Below are 17,994 nucleotides of genomic sequence, written 5' to 3' on the forward strand. Positions count from 1 at the left end.
AGGAACATTTTTCAGTTCAAGGACCCCCAAACTGATGGAGAGATGGAGCTGGGACCCCATATTATGTATACATATATAATTAAAAAATAGATTTATATTAAACTGGGCTTAGTGCCATGTATAAACATAGCTACCCTGTTATTGTGCATTCAATACTAAGCTATTCAAATAATACACAGGTTCATATATTCATGTTTTTATTGTGTGTCGCTGAATGAAAGAGAACGTTGTCTGCCTCCATTTATCTGTTCGCTACAATATGTTGGATTCATGTTAATGTGTATTTAAAAAAATTTAAATTGTTTCGAAACAAAAATTTAAATAAAAAAAACAAAATTTGTCTAATCAACCCTCAACGCTCCCCTGTTGAAGACCTCTGCTTTAAAAGGTTACATGTTTAGTATTTGTATTTTCAGTTTGTTCCCCTTATGCACAAGGAAAGACAACCCCCCCCCCCCCCCCAACTTCAACAGATACATGTGCTCCAGAACCCCAGCGCTATGTGGATGGGCATGCGGCTGGAAGTGAGGAGAAGCAGCTGACGATCGGCTGATCCGAGCAGCTGCGATGACTAAATGTTCCCGTCTGATCCTTCACGCTTTGCTTCGTTCACTCTGAGGGTTGATTGCTCTGCCGCCTCCAGGCTCGTGTCCAGATGTGTGTGTGAGCGCAGGAAGCCGTACCAGGTAGTTGTGTCCGTGCTTGGAGCGCAGCATGGAGGCCACCTCCTGCAGGTTGGCGGCGTAGCTCTGCTCGTCCACGCTGCCGGGGAAGGAGACGGAGATGATCCTCTCGGTGATGTAGAGCAGGTCCAGCTCGTAGCTCTCCTCCAGGGCCTGCAGCAGACTGGCGCTCCTGGAGGAGACAGAGAGAAGCAGATTCCCTTCAGAAACAAAAACAACTGCTGGACAGCGAGAGATAGAAGAATTTAATACTCAGAGTCAGTCAGCACATGTGATTTCTACACACGCGACTGTGTTTATCAGACCAGCTGGTTTGAACTCGCTCAAACTAGAACACGCCAGGGACACATGCAACAAAAGCCCTAGATTGAACAACTGCAGACTTTCTGTTATTCATTATTTGCTTATTAATTTCCCATCTTTTTTCGAGCTGTGTCTGTATCGCGCATCTTTTTTTTTTTTTTTTTTTCAGGTTCGATCTATTCTTTTTTTTTTTTTAATATTTTTATTAAGAGGGTACGCACAGTAGTTCAGAAATCAGTAATACACAGAAACAGAAACACCACAAAAAACACTGCGCATCTTCATGGATCAAGAATAGTATGTACATTCTTCCTCTTGGGATGTTTTTCTTATTTTTTGGACCACATGAACGTGGTCCAGTGAACGACACAATACACAACTCAATGAAAACAACAACAATAATGATAGATAGATAACCGAAAATTCTATTAAGTAACAATTTAGTATTAAAGCTGTACAATATAAACAACTTAAAAGAAAAACTGTATCGCGCATCTTAACAGAGGCCAACATTTCTCATTTACCATGACTCAGTTAAAAGTGATGATACTCGTCTCTTTCATATTTCATATTATTTCATGAATATGACTCTATCCTCTGCTGGAAGTGTTAAATACAGGAGATGCCTGCCTATTGTTGTCTTTGTAACAATGTTCTTCATTTTGGAACATAGATTACCCAAACCCTAACCCTCTAACCAATCCTATTCTAACCTAACGTAACATAACATAATTCATTCATTCTTTTTCTATTAAAACCTTCAGATCCCAGATGACCTGATGGCAGAACCACACGGACATATACACCTTGAGCAGCAGGTCTGTTTTCTATCTCTACTTCACTCTATTCTCAAATAAAGACTTAAAATGCCCTCGAAAAAAACCCTCAGAAGTTCCTTAAACCCAGAACCTGACACGCTGCTTCCATTTCAACACCATTCTCCCACTTTGGGAACGTTTCTGTAAGTGTCCCCGTGGGTCTTGTCTTTTTTTTAAAACTTCATTCCCACGTGTCTGCAGAGACAGTGAGGATATGAAGAGAGGGGAATAACCAAACACAGAGGGTGAGAAGAAGAGGTTAAGGGTGGGGGGGGGGTGTCTGGACTGCAGCATATTTCCCACATTTGTCAGCGGTGAGTAGCCCCTAAAGGAAATTGCTCATATGTCTGGGAGGGAGGATCCATGCAAACACTGTAACCTGCTCAGTAACTGTACATCTGGAGCCACTCAGAACATGCTCACTGAATATTATCCATGACTGGAGATAGAGGGAGAAACCGATACGCCGCTCAGGCTATCTTTCATGTGCCACGATTAATATCTAACTTTTTGTCATTCAGCTGAAGAACGTGTTTTCTTATGTTGTGGAGTTGGCAAAAAAAACATTTGACTTTGTTTTCATTATTCCTTCAACCTGAATCTCTCTGGTGTGTTCTCTCCCCCCTTTTCATCAATCTCAGTGTTTCTGTTTCTCTCTTTCCATTCTCCTGTCCATCTCTGCATATGTAGAAACCCTTTGCCTCTGGGCCAGCACAGAGCGGTGGTTTGGTTCTGTTCCAGATCCGCCAGCGTGTGCCGACCGGCCGAGCTCCAACCTGCTCCACATCGACTGGAGAGATGAAGCGATTTGCCCTTTTCTCTGCATATCGCATTTGACGAATGATGCATTATCTCATCACGCTCAGTTTGAGCTGCAGTGATCTTCATTTGGACAAACACCAACTGTGAAGCAGGAATGTTTTATCAGGAAACCGGAGACAGAAGCCCGAGAAGAAATCCTGCCAGGTATTTCTGACAAAAGAGAATATTTCATAGTAATAAAAAGAAACAACTAAGACTTTCTCTCTACTGTTTAAAATACGGATCCAGGGTTGTGATCAAACCTGTTTCTGATGGCTGAATACCAACAGTTTCTCATGAAGCTTTATTACTTTGAATTAGATATTTATCAAACAAACGCATGACTTTATGATTATTTTCAGCCCAAACACCTTGTGTGAATTGTCAGTTTGGATTTGAGTAACTCCCTCTACACTGTATATTCACAACTGCTGAGTAATGTGGAAGTTATTGCTCCTGGTGACAAACCGGCAGAGAATTATCACCCAACTCTCACAGTCCGAGCTTTCAGCCCCTTTTTAGGGCCCTATTGTATTTCGAAGGATATGTATTTCCCTTTTGGGCTTTTTCAGGCCGAGACGCTCAAACTCTTACCAAAGTTTTGAGGAAATTCAAAACCCCAAAAGGTCATTGTATTCTGGGTTAATTTGAAATGGGCGTGGCAAAATGGCTCAACAGCGCCATCTCAGGAAAAGCCCCTCAGTTAGTATTCATCAATCTTCACAAAAATCCTAGCCCAGGTGTATCATGACTAGACAAAAAAAAGAGTCAGAGTCGCAATGGGAACAACGCAACAGGAAGCCCGCCATTTTGGATTTAGTGGCCACTTTGGCCATTTTCAAATTGTTTTCTTTGACGTACTTGTCGTACGGATTTCATCAGATCAACTTCATATGGACATGAGTGTCACCACAACAAGATGGAGATATAAACTACCTTGAATTTTGAGTTTTCATCACACGGTCTGATCGTGGCATGGCGTAAAAGTTTGATTACACGCCATCAAAACACGATGTTCTGTATCTCAGACATATTTTGTCCAATCATGTCCAAACTAGACACATAAGACAAGAGTCCAGGCCTGATGACATCTACACAGAAAATATGGATTTAAATCACAGCGCCTAATGGTGGCAACAGGAAATGTTTTGTTTTTTGCATGTCTTACACTTGGAAGTATTCCTCCTCACCCACTGACCTCAACCATGTCAAACTATGTCAAATGGGTCTCAAGAAATTGATAATGAAGACATAAGATTACTGTGACTTTTCTTCAAACGCCATTTATTAATGGCGTGCCATTAAAGTTCATCGACTCGCCATTAAACACAAAATTACTCTAACTTCCATGTTCGTTGGTCTATCTCCCTCAAACTACTTGTGTGTATCAATAGCCCCCCCCCCCCCCCGAGGATATTCATATGGTTTTAAGGAATGGGTGTGGCAAAATAACTGACTAGCGCCCCCTAAGGGACAGCCCTGGCACCACAATTGGCCGACATGTAATAAAATCTATAGGGACATTTTCATGGCAAACAAAACAGTCTCTTGGATAGATATGCTAGACCAAACAGGAAGCCTGCCATTTTGACTTTGACTTTAGTGGCCATTTTCCACATTTTTACTTTGACGTACTTGTCGTACGGCTTTCATCAGATCAACTTCATATTGAGGTGATTGTCATCTCAACAAGATGGAGATATAAACTACCTCGGTATATTCGATTTCATCACACAGTGTGGCCGTGGCGTGCCACCAAAGTGTGATTACACGCCATCAAAACATGAGGTTCTGTATCTCGGACATATTTTGTATATTTTCCAATTGAGTCCAAACTAGACATGTAGGACAAGAGTCCCGGCCTGAAGACATCTACACAGAAAACATGACTTCAAATCACAGCACCACCTGCTGGCTACAGGAAGTGACATGTTTTATACTTTGATGAACTGCCTTTAAACTAACTGTATAAAGGCAGTTCATCAACATCACTGGCAGCTACCTTTAAACAGTTTGACAACACTGCTGAGGAGAGGTAAGAGGTTGCTCTTTTCAATAGTGTGTTAAAACGTGGGAAAAAGAGGAAGTGAACAAGAGGGGGAGGAGCAGAGATCTGTTTCTGTTCAGAGGAAGTGAATCTGTTCTACAGTCTATGTCAGCAGCTGAAATGGAGAAACAAGAAAATCAACTGGACAGAGAAAGGTTCTGCTGTTGGATCTGTGTGGATCAACTGAAGGATCCGGTGGCTACTGTCTGTGGACACAGCTACTGTAAGAGCTGTATTAACACCCACTGGGACAAAGAGGAGGAGAGAGGAAGCTACAGCTGTCCTCAGTGTAGACAGACCTTCACACCGAGGCCTGTCCTGGAGAAAAACACCATGTTAGCTGATTTAGTGGAGGAGCTGAAGAAGATTGGACTCCAAGCTGCTCCTGCTGATCACTGCTATGCTGGACCTGAAGATGTGGCCTGTGATGTCTGCACTGGGAGAAAACTGAAAGCTTTCAAGTTCTGTTTGGTTTGCTTGGCCTCTTATTGTGAAAAACACCTCCAGCCTCATCTTCAGTCAGCTCCATTTAAGAAGCACAAGCTGGTGGAGCCCTCGGAGAAGCTCCAGGAGAACATCAGCTCTCGTCACGACAATGTGATGAAGATGTTCTGCCGCACTGATCAGCAGTGTTTCTGTTATCTCTGCTCTATGGAGGAACATAAAGGCCACGACACAGTGACAGCTGCAGCAGAAAGGACTGAGAGGCAGAGAGAGCTCGGGCTGAGGAGACAAACAATCCAGCAGAGAGTCCAGGACACAGAGAAAGACGTGAAGCTGCTTCAACAGGAGGAGGAGGCCGTCAATGGCTCTGCTGATAAAGCAGTGGAGGACAGTGAGGAGATCTTCACTGAGATGATTCGTCTGATGGAGAAAAGAAGCTCTGATGTGGAGCAGCAGATCCGATCCCAGCAGGAAACTGAACTGAGTCCAGTCAGAGAGCTACAGGAGAGACTGGAGCAGGAGATCACTGAGCTGAAGAGGAAAGACCAGGAACTGAAGCAGCTCTCAGACACAGAGGATCAGCACCAGTTTCTACACAACTACCCCTCACTGTCACCACTCAGTGAATCTACACACTCATCCAGCATCAGGATCCGTCCTCTGAGGAACTTTGAGGACGTGACAGCGGCTGTGTCACAGGTCAGAGGTCGACTACAGGACATTCTGAGTGAGACAGAGACAGAGATTTTACAGATTGTGTCTCAAGTGGATGTTTTACTGCTACAACCAGAGCCAGAGACCAGAGCTGACTTCTTAAGATATTCACAGGAAATCACACTGGATCCAAACACAGCATACTCACATCTGTTATTATCTGAGGGAAACAGAAAAGTAACATGGATGAGTGAAGATCAGTGTTATTCTGATCACCCAGACAGATTCACTGATTGGCCTCAGGTCCTGAGTAGAGAGAGTCTGACTGGACGTTGTTACTGGGAGGTGGAGGAGATGGGGGTGGGAGGAGGAATTGTTGTAGCAGTCACATACAAGAATATCAGCAGAGCAGGAGACTCACCTGAATGTGAATTTAGAAACTATGATAAATCTTGGTCATTAGATTTTTATACAAACTGTTATAACTTTTATCACAACAGCATCAGGACTCTAGTGTCACGTCCTGTGTCCTCCAGATTAGGAGTGTACCTGGATCACAGTGCAGGTGTTCTGTCCTTCTACAGCGTCTCTGACAACATGACTCTCCTCCACAGAGTCCAGACCACATTCACTCAGCCGCTCTATGCTGGAGTTAGGCTTTATTATGGATCCACAGCTGAGTTCTATAAACTCAAATAGACTCGAGTCTTTAAAAGCAGTGATTTAGATTCTGTGTGTAAATCTTTAACATCTTTTGTCTCCATGTTTGTTGATCAAAGTTCGTCGTGGTGAGGTTTCTGCTCCACACAGAGATCAGCTGTCAATCAAACACTGACCTTCCCTTATCACACATATTTAGTTTTCACTTTGCTAAGACAGAAATCTACGATTACACTGACATGAATGTGTTTGAAAGAACCAGAGCGGTGGGAGGCCCTATTGTATTTCGAAGGACTTGCATTTCCATTTCGGGCTTTTTCAGGGCGCAATTACTGTAACTTCGGTGTTCGAGGTACATTCAAATGGTTTTAAGGAATGGGCGTGGCAAAATAACTGACTAGCGCCCCCTAAAGGGCACTACGCACTACGATTGGCCGACATCTACGTAAATCAAGAGGGACATGTGTCTTTTCATAACAAATAAATAAGTCTATAGGATAGATATGCTAGACCAAACAGGGCCGCCATTTTGACTTTAATGGCTATTTTGGCCCACAACCCACAACAAGTTTATAAAGATGAAAAAAATGTCACAGTTGTGTTTACAGCTTGTTGTGCTGCCGCTAAATGACCAAAGAAAGATTTGGTGCAGTTTGAAGGCAACACTCTGAAAAACAAATCTTTAATCTTAGGTTTACTCGTAAATGATGTTACGTCCTCTCATCAAAAACAAACATCCGGATTACAAACAGTAAATATTTGTTCCTGGATGTATATTGTGGAGCTGAGATGAAGAAATGTAATGTAACTTCACCTCTTAACAAGGACCAAGTCTAAACGCTCTCAGTGATCCCTGGATCCCTGGACATCGTATAAAGGTCTAAATTTCAAAACACAAGAATTTATGATGCAAGTCTAACCCCTGTTGCACATTTTATTTATTAACCCTTTGCCTAACAAAGTATATTCCTCTGTAATTATCTGAAGTATGTTATTCATCCTGACTGGATCTAACGGTTTGATTGGACTTCATTCAGCCTCGGTTTTACATAAGAGACGACCAATCACATGACTGTGCTGCTGCTGAGCTTTAACAAGACTCTAACTGAGTGTAATCCAATTCACTGGAGGAACTCACATGTAGTTTGTGTACATGATGTTTTTATGAGCTCTTCACTTTACTCTGAGCAGATCAAACTGCCAGTCAAGCTGAGCGTGGCGCTCCGACGTGAACTGTTGTGGGGTCGAGTTTAACAGATTAATTACACAACTGGCAACATCTGTCGCCCCCCCCGGGGACTGAGGTGAGCGGGGTCGACACCAAATATCTTTTTGTCCAGCAAAGCAGTGGGAGCTCCAGGTCAATGGAGGGGCATGTTGCTTTAATTGTGCCTCTGATAAGACATTTTAAAAACAGCAAATATCCTCTTACATCCATTCTTTTATTTTAAATATTGAGGATTTCAGGCCGGAATGTGACAGAGGATGGAAAAGGTTTGTTTGGTTTTCAGAAACTTTTGGCAAAAGTAGAGGAGAAGAGAAGAGAAGAGAAGAGAAGAGAAGAGAAGAGAAGAGAAGAGAAGAGAAGAGAAGAGAAGAGAAGAGAAGAGAAGAGAAGAGAAGAGAAGAGAAGAGCTTCTACCTTGATGGTCGGCGCCGGGACTCCATGCTCTTTGTGGATTTTGTTGAGCCCTGAAAGACACAAAGAAAAACACCAGATCTTCATCATTGTATTAATATTATATAATAATATAATATAATAATATTCAATCACTAGAGTGGAACTGAGTAGAGCACAAACCCGTCCCCTTAACTTCAATGAAGCTCGAGCAACTTGCACACATCTTATAATCAGATCCCTAAATATGCCTGAATATTTAAATGTTGATCTCGGAATTCTTTCTAATTTTGAAAGGTGTATAAAGGTGATGAACAATTCCTGAATCCAAATGTGTAAAGACTCAATCTTGGCTCAAACAATGTGAATGTGAAATACGGTGAGATAGACAACAAGTCACGATGTTTGTTTTATGTTTTATCAAGACTTCCATGCAATATAATAAAGAACCATAAAACGTAAAGTGCATACCTTCACCTAGAGCAAACAGTCGCCTTATATTTAATCAAGCTACAAAAAACGAAATACAACTTTCTTCAGCGAAGGTAATAGTTAATAATACTACTATTAATAATAATAATAAAAACTAAAGCCCATTATGTCAGCAGAATCGATGGTGGATTTAGTCACGGTATCACGGTGCAGTGATTTACTGTTTGCAGTTAAGATCTTTGATTGGCGTCTCCACACGGGTTCAGTCTTGTTTCTGATGTTGAATCTGAAGAGTTTGAAATTTGGCAGGGCACTAATTTAAATAAAAAGGTTTCTGTAGGTTTTGATGTCTTCATATCGGAGTTGTGAAAGTCATGCCGAGTGCGTGGGAACCGTTCGACAGGAGCAGGACTCGGTTCAGCCGCACTGAGCCTGGAGCTAAACTCATGCATGACCCAACTTGCTCCGATGCTCTGATACAACAGGAACCCTTCACTAAACCCACAGAGACCAATTCTGATTAGTGCTCGACTTTACCCACAATGCACAGAATGAGCAGTGAGCCCTCGGGACAGCGCCGTGCGAGCCCCCCCCCGACGCCGCCGAGCAGAGAGGAAGTGTGGCTGAAGGTGATCGACTGTGTTTGGCTCCAGCGAGTCCGGCCTGACTCGCCTCCCCCTCTGACCAGCTCGAGGAGGGGAGGGAGAGGAGGGGGTCAAAGGCCATGTGGACTTGTTCACTCCCCTGCGGTGTTTGGGTCACATGCACGCAGGGGGGGGGGGCTGTTATCCATCATCATCCATTAGATCAGACTGGTTGGCTAACCACCAGTGTCCAGAGCGAGTTTCAGTCCTGAGCTGAGCTCCTGACTCCAGGTCAGTGCACAACATGTGAGAGCAGTTACATATGTGAGTGTAAATGAGTCAATTAAAGCAGTAAAATCTGAATATCAAATAAGCCCAATAATCTAAATCTTTAGTGTTTTGGTTTTATATCAGAAATTGTTTTGATCTCTTATCATTCTGTGGATTCTTGTCAGAGCAACTCATGGCGCTGCCTGGAGAGTAAAAGGTTTGTGGATCAAGTCGAGACCGAAGTCCAGTAATTGAAAACAGACGTGATTATCTTCACTGATGTCTGGGTGGGGCGACAGGGCGGCTATTTACTGCTGCTGTGGTCGTATCTGGATCTGGACCCATGGAGAACTGCCTGTGTGTTGGGGGGGGGGCGCAAAGTCAGACCCTCTGTTATGAGGAGGTTCCCTGATGCTGGATTTCAACTAAAATTGGGTTAAGTGATGTGTAAAGAGGTGCAAGGTTGTTCTAAACCTTTAATTTGAATTGTCTTGAGAATGTTTCCTTGTCGTTAGTGAGTCCTCCTCAAACAGTTCTACACTTTTTATTGTTTGTTTGCTGGATGTCGTGAGCAGAGCTTTTAATAAACAGAGTGAAGTTTGTGTTCATCCTACCTGGTTTATCTGTAGGAAAGATTTGATCGTCAATGTTTTTTTATCTAATAAGAAACTGAATTTGCTTTATTACTGTTCCCATGTGTGGTTTATACAAACGTTTGAGTGATTTACTGAATTTGAACTGGATTTATTGTTACCGCTATTTCCGACCCAACCTTCAGACCCAAGTTCACAACTTTTCATGAAGAAAATAAAAGCTTAGTATCTCAGCTCAATATAAAGCAACAAAGCAAACGTGCTTTTACTTTAAGGCCAACTTGCTAGAAGTGATTCCATGAATGTTGTTGCCATGACGCGGATCAGCTGCACTTCATCAGGCAGCTCTCATTACACAAGTGTGAAGCCAATAAGATGAATGGTTCTGAAGTGAGTTCCACATTCAGACAGATCGTGGAATGAGTAAGTAGACAAACACATATGAGACAAATACTAATAGATCATGTTTCCCAGGGTTCTTTTCCTTTCCCACTTCAACAAAGCCAAATGCACTTTCTCCCATTAACTCCCATGAGTCTGTTCGTGGACTTAGGTGACACGAACCAAACCCACCCACACATTTCTGTCTTTGTTTTGGCCTAAACATGTGAGGAGTGGGTTGCAAGGGGCCATAACGTTCACTGAGTATAACGAGAGTAAAACTAGAGGATTAAAAAAGACGAGTCCGGAGACAGAGCATGAGGACGCCTGAGAGCTGACAGACGTATTATTGTGCATCAGCAAACAAAACTTTTGAGGTTATCGTGTTTTAAAACTGCTGGTGAAGTGATACCGAGATGATCTGGTGCCACTGGAACCAGGAACACACGTAGAAAATAGCAGGATCTTAATTAGAGACTGGAAGAGCACAAAGAGTTCAGGAGGAGCTGAAGTGAATCCACACTTTGTCTCTTACACATCACTCTGAGTTGTTGTGCTCTGGACAAAGCTGGAGTCACAAATCCGACAGTAACTTCGTGCAGATGTGTTTGTGTCATTAAAAGAAGTGAAAGACATTATTCACAAGTATAAATCTGTGAATCATGAGATAAGTTTCTATTTTTAAACACGAGCCCACAACAAGCAACAGAGGAAACTCATGAATCAGTTCGTCTCGGGTTCAAACTTTAGAGACGTGAGCTCCTGAACACCTCGCAGTCCGGATCCTAAAGCCTGCTCCTCTCCTCTGAGAACGTGCAATGGGTGGGAGGGAGGGGGGTGGGTGGGTAGAGGGTGATGAGGAGGAGGAGGAGGAGGAGGTGGGAACTGGAGTGGGGGGTCCCGCGGGCCCGTTTCCAGATGAAAACCATCTGGGGAGGTTGACTTTACAAGCAGGCCATACAAATTAACCATCTGAGAGAGAGAGAACGAGGGAAGAGGGAGGGAGGGAGGGAGGGAGGGAGGGAGGGAGGGAGGGAGGGAGGGAGGGAGGGAGGGAGGGAGGGAGGGAAGGCAGAAGAAGTTGGGGGCTGGGAGAAATCTGAGAGAGAAACTTTTTCTATGGCAGAAAAAAAATCACAAAGCAGCGAAGGAGCGCACAAGGAAAGCAGAAGCTACACGACCGGAGACCACTAGTTTCCAGAGGCTCCACATCCATCCATCCATCCATCCATCCATCCATCCATTCATCCATCCATCCATCCATCCATCCTCCACTTCGTCCTACCGTCCTGAACAGATAACCCGTACTCCATCGCCATGCCCCCCTCAGCGAGGAGAGCCGCCTTCTCAGAGACCCCCCCCGGTTCATCTCTGCTCGGTGTCCGGCAGGGAAGTTAGTTCCTCCTGGGAAAGCTCTTCCCTTTCTTTCTCTTCACAGAGGAGGAGGAGGAGGAGGAGGAGGAGGAGGAGGAGGAGGAGGAGGAGGAGGAGGAGGAGGAGAAGTGGAACGAGAAGAAGAAGAAAAACAAAAACAAGCGAGGGTCTCTATTCTGGGCCGCTGGCTGCCGTGGGACGCTTCATGCTCCGGCTCAGACCGGCTCCTCCACAGCGCTCCTCGAACGTCCCTCTGTCCACTCCCTCTCTCTCTCTCTCTCTCTCTCTCTCTCTCTCCTGTGTGTGCTGCCCCCCCTCCCTCTCTCTCTCTCTCTCTCTCTCACTCTGCCTCCCATCACGTTATCTCTCACCCTCAAATTCAACTTTTCCCTCTCTCCTCCCCCCTGCTGACCCGTTCTGACCCTTTAGGCAAACGTGGGGTTAAATGCATGTTTGTACACACAAACACGTGCACGTACACAAACAGGAAACGGTTGCTCTACACAACTTTGCGTGTAGAATCAAGTCTGACCAACATCCTGACTCTGTAAAGGGAGTTTTTTTTAAGTGTTTAAATAGTTTCCTTTACATAGACGACTTCACACAAAACATGTACAAGTTATTTCGATTTGTCATTTTTCTCAGGTTTCTGTTCTAAATTCGACATGTGGATGAATCATTCAGACCAACCACCGTGTGTGAGGGAGGTCCATCCAATATAGAAAAGTTAATTTATTACTCATTATTGTGTTGCTTCTTTAACTGACCACGTCGCTGCTTAACAACACAGTAAACAAAATGCAGCGAGAGAAGAAAACCGAGAAGCAGCAGCGGATCAAGAGGAACTCATGGAGTCATAAGACAAATCTTTTTGATTCTCCGAGGCGATGAGGCGTGGCGCAGATCTCCCAGACGTCACAGTGCAACCACACTGCAAATGCCCATGACCAGACAGTAGCAGCTGCACGCACACACACACACACACACACACACACGCGTATAAACTCTGCCCTGCATAATGTACAGACGTGATCGGAGTTAAGGTGCAGACCACAATTATAACTTGAGAGAACAAACTGGACAGTGAGACTTCAACACACGTCTCAAGTCTGTGTTCTTCTGTTCTGCAATGTAGGAGAAAACCGAGGAATAACAAAGGAAATCACACACACACACTTTCTCTCTCTCATACACACACACACACACACACACACACACACACTGGTGCGTTGGTGTTTATTTTGGTCCTTGTGGAGAAAGTGGGAACTTGGCTTTGGGTGGTAACTCTAAATTGGTTTCTTGAGCCTTCCTGTCCCAGACATAACACAACTCACAGGAAGTTGTGTCCCGGACAACGAGAGCCAAGTGAGTCCAAGCCAAACATGTATGTTCTAATTTTCTTAGTGTGTTGGCCTCACATGCACACACTGTGTCGATGAAAAACTATTGTATTGTTTAATCACCATTTCCAAATAAATGTAATGTAAATGTTGATATCTGTCTTTTCGGAGCAGAGGAAAAATCAGGTTGTGATATTTATTGCCAAGCTTGTATACTTATGCTTGATGAAATAAAAAATTAGATGGATATTTTCCATATATGTTGACTTTTGATGATATAAACCAATAAATGTCCGAATAAGTGACATTCAATTTCAGTTTGATACCATGTGAAACATTTGCATTCAGACCTTAAACCTACAGCCGCACATCTGAGTGCACGACCAGACGCACAAACTGAAAACTCTGCCTCACATTGTGTCACAGTGTGAAATCAGTCAGCTGCGTCTGGTTTGTAATGACACAATTTGTGTTACTTGATGAGTCATCATCAAGTAACACTGAGCAGCAAATAGCTTCATATGCCAAACTAACTGTAGACACCAAAAATAATGATGTGTAGATTCTGCAAACTGTAAAAGCTGATCTCTGAAGAATATTGAGCTATTTGAAATGTCACTTGAAGTCAAAGTAGAAGAAGCTGTGGTTTATGACTGTCGACGGATATTTCTGTCTATAATTAAAACCTTTTTCTACATCAAGCATCATCTGTGGCGGGAGATGAATGAGCTCCTTCAGCCCAGTGAGCGAGAGGTCAGTGAGTGAAATGCAAATAAGAAGAAGAAGAAAGTTGACGCTCACCATGGTGTCTACATGTTTGAGAGGGAGGTCACTGCTCGGCGCCTGTTCACAAAAAAGACAAAGACAGAAGCAGAGAGTCGGTGAGATCAGCACCTGCAACACTTCACACCTCTAACTCTCACCGCTATGTGTCGTGTCACGTCGTCTCATGTCCTCCTATCTCATCCCGTGTTGTGTTAGCGCGGCACTCGGCACCATTCTTTGCCCTAATGTGGCCGGCAGCGGAGTGGAGGGCTCCACCTTGAAAAGCGTGGGACCATCCATAACCTCTCCGTGCAAATATTTACACAAAGAGACAGCCCTGCTTCCATTAGCCAGGAGGACCAGAGAGCCCATCCGTGGAGCTGGTCTCTCCTTCAACGCCATATACAGCTATGGCCGGAGAGAGAGGGAGAGAGGAGCAGGCCAACAGATGAGATAGATGTGGGGAGAGAGAGAGAAAAGGGACAGATCGGGACAGCGAGCGAGAAGGAGGGAGAAAGGGATGAACAGGGGGAATACAGAGGGAGAGGAATGGACATAAAAGAAGCAGACAGCAGAAGGGAGAGAGATGAAAGCACGAGACAAGGTTTCCTGATGGGGAGCAGAAGAGAAAACCATCAGACATCCATGATGTCATGAGCTGGTGTGGGCTCGGCCAAGCTCAGGCCGACACACACAGATGTTAGGTCCTAAATGAAGCTGGAACCTCCGGTGTGAGCTCCAGGCTTGACTGTATGAAGCCGAGAAGGAGTATATATATATGTCTGAGGGCACTTTTATTTATAGAAACACAACTGTACATTGTACACAGCAAATTACAGCATCCTGAATGACAGGGCTGCACTGGGACTGTAATTCAGCTCTGGACTTGGGGATGGAGCGGACAACTGTTGGTGTTGTTTTCCACCAAAAATGCCCTGAGCTTCTCTCTGTACCACAAACACAGGAGGGTCAGATTCCAACAAAGAGGAGGGTCACTCCCCATTGGGCACAGCTCATATCCCCTATCAATATTGAAAGTTGGTCTGGTCCTAGTGGATCTTCCTGGTATATGTCTGCAGCTAGGGCTAAGACTTATTATCAATATCACAAATATTTCAAATCTTTCCTACATTCCCTCAATTACGATTAATGAACGATTGTTTTATTTTATCATGATATACTTTTTCAGTGTTTAAATACGTGTCTCCTAAACTTTAGAGCGAAACAAACAAACACAAAGTAAACTTCAAGTCCAGTCGCCTACGTGTCCTAAAAACTTCTGATTCGTGCTTGTGTTTATCGTTAACGTGTAATGTGGATGTGTCACACACTGAATTGCTTCCAGCCCTGAACCAGATTTTACCAATACTGACCAAAAATAGCTTTAATATTTCCGTTATGTTCAGAAATATGTTTTAAATGTTTTAAAGAGGTTTATAGGGGACAAGTTTCTTTAAAAATGGGTCACAAGTAAGAAGTTTCATTTCTAAAAAGACAAAAATTGCTGGGTAAATTTGATGCTTACTCAAAAAATAGGAAACATGTTGGGGACTAACTTCAGCAGCAGATCAGTTCCCATTTAGGGAACTGGTGAAGTAATGAAGAGTGAGTCACAGTGCAGCTAATTGATTTGTTTGGATCTCTGTGGTTCTGCATACACAGACAGGACACGTGGGATCAGTCCATTGTTCACGTTGGTCTCTTCACGAGATGTAATGAGAAATACAGATCACCACATAACAGCTACACAACTTAAACACCGGGAGTTAAAGTGGAGTGTCCCAGACTGAGAGGCAGTGACACCACGGATGCTCTGCTTCCGCACAAAGCTCCAGTGGAACATAAACAGTAAATGCAAAGGGTCAATTATAGTCTGGGTTCAGGCCCTAGAATACAGAATGCCAAAGACCAGACTAAACCACCAGGGAGGAGTGAGGAACCAAGAATAATCCAATATCAACCCACCAGAAGGTACAGAGCAAAGCGGGTGTCATTCGTAGTTTGACACAAAGATCTACACGTTCTCCTTCTACACAGCAAAAACGGGAGTGTTAATTCAACTCACAGAGTGTTAAATTTAACACTTTTTCTGAGTCTATATAATCCTCACGGATTCTGAGTTAAAATTACACTTTGAAAAGTGTTAATATTTTAACTCTTTAACAGTGATAAATATTTGACACCCTTGGTGTTATTTTATGACACCACATAAGTGCACCTTTAACTCTAAATTGTGTTATTCCCTTTCACTGTAAGTGTTAATTTTTAACATACATAGTGTTATTTTATGACACATTAAAGTGTATTTTTAACAATAAAATCATGTTATTTCATTTCACTATGAGAGTTAATTTTTAACATACATAGCGTTATTTTATGACTCATTAAAGTGTATTTTTAACACTAAAATGAGACCGAGGGTCAGTCTCACACCTGTCTTGATAAAGAGAGCCGAGGGATTTTGTTATGGTTCATTGGGTGCAGAGATTTGTGGTGAAGCTCCTCCCATATTTTATGATCAACTCCACCTGAAGTGAATCTAACTCAGTCACAGGTGTTAACATTTAACTCCCTTGATTCACAACGCTCGCAGAGCTTTTTTAACACTAGTGGTGTTAAAACAACTCCAAAAACAACACCCACCAACTCAAAAATATTAACACTGAAAAAACAACACTACAGATTTTGCTGTGTACCCGGCAGGTGTGATGTTGTGTTGTTGTCGCACATCCGACATATGGAAGAGAGCAGAGCTGCCTCCAGGAATGAAGGGAGAGGAAACATCAGGCTGATTTCTGAGGCTCAGACTGTGGATGTTTCTGAAGCCACAGTTTGCAGCCGCAGGCATTTTCACACAAATAGAGTCTATTGTGTGAACGCCAGGGAAAAGACACACACAGACACAAACAGTTCTGACATGTGCGTTTCCTCCGCTTTGTGCAATTGCAGCCAGGTGTGTGTGTGTGTGTGTTTGTGTGTTACAACTAATTTAGAACGCATGAGAAAGACAGGGAAGTTGTTCATCAGCACAGAGGCTGCTCGAGATATCAAAGACTTTTTCTATAGCCAGAACAAGGCTTTGATTTGATAAACATTATATTTCACTGACTGGAATCTATTAAATGGTTTAAATCAGCAGGACATCAACTTTCCTACCCGTGAATCTGTTGTGTCATCTAAGAAAACCAGAGCTGTGTTCGGAGGAGAGATGGAGATCTGTGTTCACGTGCAGCCGGAGGAGTTTCTAAAGTGCTTAATTAGAAACTGGACAGTGGCAGATGGTTCCAGATTCCAGAATCATGATTATATGCAGAATCTTGCATCTTGATGAACATCACTGTGGCCAAACAGCCACTGAGCAGCTTGTAGCCAACTCTGAAAACACCAGGACGATCATACACATAATTTATAAAGGAAAGAAAAAGTACAGACGAATAGAAAGAATCATTGTTCTGTCATCCAGAGCCTCTGCACAGCCTGAGGACACAACCCTCATGGTCCTATAATGCACTTGTGATAACACCTATTATACATTATATTACTCCCAATTTGGGGTAATGCTTAGATAGTTTAAAAAATAAAATGTTATAATGATAATATCCATAGTGTAAAATCTGATTTCCTGACTTCCTGACACATCCCGAGCTCGGAGTCAGCTGAGCGTCATGTTGCAGCTGAACACAGGCTGTTGATCTGAGGTGGTGAAACAGCCACAGACACACGAGGATGAGATGTTGCTTCTCAGGAAATCGAGTGATGCTGGTAATCATCGCTCATCATCATCATCATCATCATCATCATCATCATCATCATCATCAACCGACCTGCTCGTCTGTTTTTAAAGCTGCTGCTGCTGGTCTCCTGATCATGTGATGTGCTACCGAGTCCAGATTAGTCTATAAAAGTTCTTATTCTCATAACTCTGTCTATCATTTGTACCAGTTATTGAAACCAGTGGTGGGAAGTAACGAGGTAGAAATACTTTGTTTCTGTACTTAAGTAGATTTTTCACATATCTGTACTTTACTTGAGTATTTATTTTCCTGACGACTTTTTACTTTTACTTGTTACATTTGAACAAAAATATGTGTACTTTCTACTTCTTACATTCTCAAACTGGCTCGTTACTTGAGCAGCGGAGGTTGGTTCTCTCTCTCTCTCTCTCTCTCTCTCTCTCTCTCTCTCTCTCTATCTAGGGTTCAAAATTTGTAAAATTATACATTATAT

The 17,994-nt window shown here is 43.2% G+C and overlaps 1 protein-coding gene across 1 annotated transcript in view; it reads right to left on the minus strand.

The window, feature by feature from the left end:
• The window catches only part of tns1b (tensin 1b), a 139,252-nt gene that overhangs the window by 46,219 nt on the left and 75,039 nt on the right, over positions 1 to 17,994 (minus strand). Inside the window, exons 5-7 of the mRNA XM_061088667.1 lie at positions 13,804 to 13,845; positions 8,053 to 8,102; positions 684 to 855 (exon numbers count right to left, since the gene is read on the minus strand). Coding sequence (XP_060944650.1) covers positions 684 to 855; positions 8,053 to 8,102; positions 13,804 to 13,845 — 264 coding nt within the window. The remainder of the gene's footprint in view (positions 1 to 683; positions 856 to 8,052; positions 8,103 to 13,803; positions 13,846 to 17,994) is intronic.

Source organism: Limanda limanda, chromosome 16, assembly GCF_963576545.1.
Source record: "Limanda limanda chromosome 16, fLimLim1.1, whole genome shotgun sequence".
Taxonomy (NCBI): domain Eukaryota; kingdom Metazoa; phylum Chordata; class Actinopteri; order Pleuronectiformes; family Pleuronectidae; genus Limanda; species Limanda limanda.